This window comes from Rhinoraja longicauda, chromosome 29 (genome assembly GCF_053455715.1).
Source record: "Rhinoraja longicauda isolate Sanriku21f chromosome 29, sRhiLon1.1, whole genome shotgun sequence".
NCBI classification, from domain to species: Eukaryota; Metazoa; Chordata; class Chondrichthyes; order Rajiformes; family Arhynchobatidae; genus Rhinoraja; species Rhinoraja longicauda.
Genome location: NC_135981.1, coordinates 26123081 through 26129080, shown reverse-complemented (window position 1 = coordinate 26129080; position 6000 = coordinate 26123081). Strand labels below are relative to the sequence as shown.

At 42.4% G+C, this 6000-nt stretch overlaps 1 protein-coding gene across 1 annotated transcript in view; it reads right to left on the bottom strand.

Moving 5' to 3' along the window:
- Positions 1-1149: 1149 nt before the first annotated feature.
- Positions 1150-6000, bottom strand: part of eftud2 (elongation factor Tu GTP binding domain containing 2) — a 103872-nt gene continuing 99021 nt past the window's right edge. Inside the window, exons 28-29 of the mRNA XM_078424931.1 lie at positions 5386-5493; positions 1150-1437 (exon numbers count right to left, since the gene is read on the bottom strand). Of these exons, the coding sequence (XP_078281057.1) occupies positions 1342-1437; positions 5386-5493 (204 nt within the window). The 3' untranslated portion in view covers positions 1150-1341. The remainder of the gene's footprint in view (positions 1438-5385; positions 5494-6000) is intronic.

Genomic DNA, 6000 nt, shown 5'->3' with positions numbered 1-6000 from the left:
CGTGTGGGACCTTATTAAAGGCTTTCTGAAAGTCTAGATACACTACATCCACTGGCTCCCCTTCATCCATTTTACTTGTCACGTCCTCAAAAAATTCCAGAAGATTAGTCAAGCATGATTTCCCTTTCATAAATCTACGTTGACTTGGACTTATCCTTTTACTGCTATCCAAATGCACCGTTATTACCTCTTTAATAATTGACTCCAGCATCTTCCTCACCACTGATGTCAGGCTAACTGGTCTGTAATTCCCCGTTTTCTCTCTCGCCCCTTTCTTGAAAAGTGGGATAACATTAGCTATCCTCCAATCCACAGGAACTGATCCTGAATCTATTGAACATTGGAAAATGATCACCAATGCATCCACTATTTCTAGAGCCACCTCCCTGAGTACCCTGGGATGCAGACCATCAGGCCCAGGGGATTTATCAACCTTCAGTACCTTTCTTACATGCCAGTTTTAATTCCTGCTGCATCTTACACCCTACATTTGGGCTACTATTTGGGGGTCTGTAGATAACACCAATTAGTGTCTTCTTACCTTTACAATTCCTCAACTCTATCCACAGTGACTCTACCTGGTCAGTCCCTATGTCACCCCTCGCAAGGGAATGAATTTCATCCCTCACCAGCAGAGCTACCCCACCGCCTGTGCCCACCTGCCTGTCCTTTCTATAGGATGTATAACCCTGAATATTAAGTTCCCAGATCCGATCCTCCTGCAGCCACGTCTCTGTAATCCCCACAATGTCATATCTACCAACCTCTAACTGAGCCTCAAGCTCATCTACTTTACTTCTTATACTTTGCGCATTAATATATACTTTTAATTCCTTACTCATCTCACCCTTCACATCGATCCCTATTACATTTGGCCATACTCTCCTATCCCTTTGTGAGCTTTCTTTCCCGTTAATTCTGGGGTCATTAACTATTCCTTTACTCTCTTTCCCTTTAACTCCATCCTTGACTATCCCATTTGACACCCCCCCCCCCCATTTAGTTTTAAACCACCCGTGTAGCAGTGGCAAACCTGCCTGCAGAACATTACCCCGGTTTTCTGTTTTCTCTGTAAAATAAGCCTGTATAATATGTCAGGTTGTCTTTTTGAAATGAAACTCAGTCAACAAATGAAAGAAAAATTAACCACCTTTATTTTGGAATATTCGAAACATTGAACCTGCAACACTAAAATACAAAATTCAGATCAGCTCACTTTCTGGCTTATTCAATCCATGGTCTCCCAAGCATCGGTGTGGTTTTGTCTAAACACTAAAATGTACAAAATCCTGCCATGAGTTACAAGAAGATTTCATCCTTCCTCCTAGATTGTTGCTCCGGTTACAATGGATAATTAAGCACCACGTCTTGTTTTGCAAGCTCCAGCAACATAGGATCGTCGAAAAACTTGCTGATACTAACATCTTCACTGAGGCCCTGTTAATAGAAGGAACAATCACATATCGGATATATGGTTACATTTCCATGTATATATTTAAAATATGCTAAATTCAATACAATGTGAGAATTAACCGAGTATATATAAACACTGAGTTATTTCAGGGCTTTTACATCATTAAAGATTCTTATTTGACTGTGATACCTTACTATGGCAAAGGTTTTTTGTGAAAATCAGTTGGAAATTGTGGTAAAGCTAGCACGGATACTGTCTTACAACTAACTAGTTCAGCAAGTTCAATTTCGACTCTTGGTACTGTATGTGTGGTGTTTGCCCATTCTCCCTGCGACTGGATTTTCCTCACAGTGCTCCGTTTTCCTCACACATCCCAGTCATGCAGATTTCTGTCCTCTGTGCCCTCCATTGATAGAGGGCGGCACAGTGGCGCAGCTGGTAAAGCTTCTGCCTCACAGCGCGAGGGACCCGGGTTCGATCCTGACCTGGTCTGTGTGGATTTTGCAATTTCACTGTGACCGCGTGGGTTTCCCCCGGGTGTGCCAGTTTTCTTCCACATCCTAAAGTTGTGCAGGTATGCAGGTTAATTGGCCCGACGTAACGTTCCCCTAATGTGTACGGAGTGGATGAGAAAGTGGGATAAAAGAAAACTTGTGTGAACGAGTGATCAATGTGTACTCGGTTGGCTGAAGGACCTGTTTCCATGCTTTATCTCCAAACTAAACTAGATTGGCAAGTTAATTGGTCATTGTAAATTGACCAATGTGTATTGGTGAGTGGTAGATTCTGGGAGGAGTTATTGGGAATATCAGGGGAATAAAATTGGTATTAGTGTAAGATTAGTGTTAATGGAAATTTGATGATCAATGCAAGTTGGTTGAACCATAGGACCAGTTTACATGCTGTAGGAGGTAAAATCCTGGAAACGTTCTTGCACCCACTGAACCATACCTTTTCACAGGACTGGAAGGAAGATAAAAGACAGGCAGGTAGTAGCATACAAATATGGTAGAGGAAACAAATCCCTCCATTTGATATGCAGAAACATTGCTGCATGAAGTAGTTCTGCTTCAGTGTGGTCTATCATTCTCACACTGTAATCTTTGCACGCTTGTACTTGGGTACAAGCTTCACTGCAATGTATGTGAAACAAAGAATTCACTGTATACAGATACATGTGACTACAATAAAGTACCATTGTATCACTGAAGTAGTCTATTGTGCATCTTTCCTCAATATTCTCTTCCAAGTGGATCGGGTGCCGCTGGAGGCCCAAGTTTAGTTTAGTGACAATGCGTGGAAACAGGCCATTTGGCCCACTGAGTCCGCACAGACCAACGATCATCCGTACACTAGTTCTATCCTGCACATTAGGGACAATTTACAGAAGCCAATTAACCTGCAAACCTGCACGTCTTTAGATTGCGGGAAGAAACCGTAGCACCCTGAAAAATTCCATGAGGTCAGACTACGTACAGACAGCACCCGTGGTCAGCATCAAACCTGTGTCTCTAGCAATGTATGGCGGCAACTCTAACGCCATCCATGATCGGCATGAAGTGGGATGTGTGCGGGGACGCAGCCTGCAGTGGCACGGAGCGGCGGAGTAGCGATGGAGGACACCAATGCCAAAGCCCAGCCAAGCCGACCCCTGTAACACTGCCGCCTGGACAATGGGCCTTTAAGGCCACGGTAAGGCTAGACTTTTTTAAAGTTTGAAACCTAAAGTATACAAAGCGGTGCTGGAATCGCGGTGACTCTTGTGTAGTGCTTCAGCGATCTACTGTTCTTATACTACAATTTCTTGCTTTACTGTTTTAATACACAGGCTAACACTTAACAAAGAACCCCTATACGCCTCTGTCTACTTCCTATCACTCCTAGAGGGACAAACACATTCCATTCCCAATGATAACATTTCTGTCACAAGCATCTATCTTACTGCTTTCTACTGAAAATAAGCATTCATTTTATATTAGCTAAAACAACAACAAAAGAAACCATCTCAACTATCTACAACAAAATATCAATATCTTTAATTAACTATATCAGCTAATAGCATAGATTCTCATTTTGTATGGTAAGATTTAACTGAATTGTGTGCGAAACGAAGAATTTCACGTTCTTGGTGCACGTGACAACAAAGTACCATTGAACCTTCTATCGTGCATCTTTCTTAGTTATTCTCTTCCAAGAAAAACCCACCATTTATTTATGAAAACAAATTAATTTCCCTTGAGTGCTGTTATGCCTTCCAAACATTTTTTCATTCACCACCTGGTTTTAAAATATTATCCTTCTTGCAATATTCAGAAAAAACAACTATTTCATGCAGCTGTCCACAAAGAATATATTTCTCAGATTGATGTGGAATATTCAGAGTGAAAAGGCCACACGATTCCAACTTTCCCAACCTGTCTTAATTTCTTATTATCTCAATGGTGTCAGATTAGGTAAAGGGGAAGTGCAACAAGACACCAGTCACTGAACACCAGTCACTGAAAGTAAGTGTGCAGGTACAGCAGGCAGTGAAGAAAGCTAATGGCATGTTGGCCTTCATAACGAGAGGATTTGAGTACAGGAGCAAAGTCCTTCTGCAGTTGTATAGTGCCTTGGTGAGACCACATCTGGAGTATTGTGTGCAGTTTTGGTCTCCTAATTTGAGGAAGGACGTCCTTGCTATTGAGGCAGTGCAGCTTAGGTTCACGAGGTTAATCCCTGGGATGGAGGGACTGTCATATGAGGGAAGATTGGAAAGACTAGGCTTGTATTTACTGGAGTTTAGAAGGATGAGAGGGGATCTTATAGAGACGTATAAAATCATAAAAGGACTTGACAAGCTCGATGCAGGAAAAATGTTCCCAATGTTCCCTGGTTCCAGAACCAGGGGACACAGTCCAAGAATAAAGGGGAGGCCATTTAAAACTGAGGTGAGAATAAACTTTTTCACCCAGAGAGTTGTGAATTTATGGAATTCTCTGCCACAGAAGGCATTGGAGGCCAATTCATTGGATGAATTTAAAAGAGAGTTAGATAGATTTCTAGGGACTAGTGGAATCAAGGGATATGGGAGAAGGCAGGCATAGGTTACTGATTGTAGATGATCAGCCATGATCACAATGAATGGCGGTGCTGGCTCGAAGGGCTGAATGGCCTCCTCCTGCACCTATTTTCTATGGTTCTAGGACTTGCATTTGGATCTTAACCTTACAAAAAATATGTAGACATTTAAGAATTTGATTATTTCTGTACTATTTCTGTACATTCAGGAACAGCTTCTTCCCCAGTTACCAGACCTCTGAACTGTCCTTCCATAAGCTAGGTTACTGTCTGATTCACTTCTACCCCTATGGGAACTAGTGCGTTTCAATGCTGAGAACTCTATTATGCTTTCTGTATCTTTCCGTTTGCTCTACCTATTGTACTTAAGTTTGATTTGATTGTATTTATTGTGGCGTCGGTCATTTCACGAGATCAACAATGGATACCCCAGCACACACAGTACAGTGAACTCACCCAATGGGCTTTGTTTCTAGAGACAAACAAGAGAGTCTAGAATAATCCCCAACACTTCCTTCCCCTCTGGACTCCAGGGTTTATAATGGGTAGGTCTATAGGATTGGGTAAATTGATCCAATTACCCTTAATTGGACTGTGGCTTATTTGCCTGTGGCCGGGAGAGGACGTGTTGACATATTATGTACACCATTATTTGATCTGATTGGATAGCATTGAACGCAAGACGTTTAAATGTATGTCACCGCACGTGACAATAATAAACCAAAACCTAAAAAGTATCTGAGATAACTAACAATTTTAAAAGACGCAATGAAAAGTGGGGTAACTGGGACTCATGCTCCCAACATAATAAAGAAAATAATGTGCTTTAACAGCAGCATAATTCACCCTCCCTTACTGTTACCGAGGACGGAACGTTAATGCTAGTTTTAACTGTGCCCTGGTATAATTACCTTTCTCCTCCTTGTTTTGATCATGAACTCTCTGGCCAAGTGGGGAGCAGGCTGTGGCTCCAAGGGTCTGATGATGATGCTTTTGTCCAAAGGATCACCTGGCACAATCTATTCAAATTACCACAATTTTACCACAGTGATATTTACTCGGTCTCCAAACAAACTTATGCATTTATTGAACATGTTTGGGATTTAGTGCAACCATATTTTAATATTCAAATCATTCCCACAGTGTCAGCATTACTTACAAGTGATCACTTGCCCACATGCCGAGATTATTACCACCCTGTGACTTATAACATGAGATACATGATCGCAAATGAAAGATATTGGCCACAGACCAGATTGGCAATGATGATTCATTTCTAGGGGACAGTTGTGGCTCCTTTCCTGTTCACTCTGTACACTGCGGACTTCATGCACAGCTCAGCCAACTGCTATCTGCAAAAGTTCTGACGACTCTGCCATCGTCGGCCTCATCACAGATGACGATGACAGGGCGTACAGAGAACGGACCCAGGACTTTGTGGACTGGTGCCAGCGGAACCGCCTCCAGATCAACGCGGGGAAAACCAGGGAGATGGTGGTGGTCTTCCGCAGGCACAGCCACGCCCC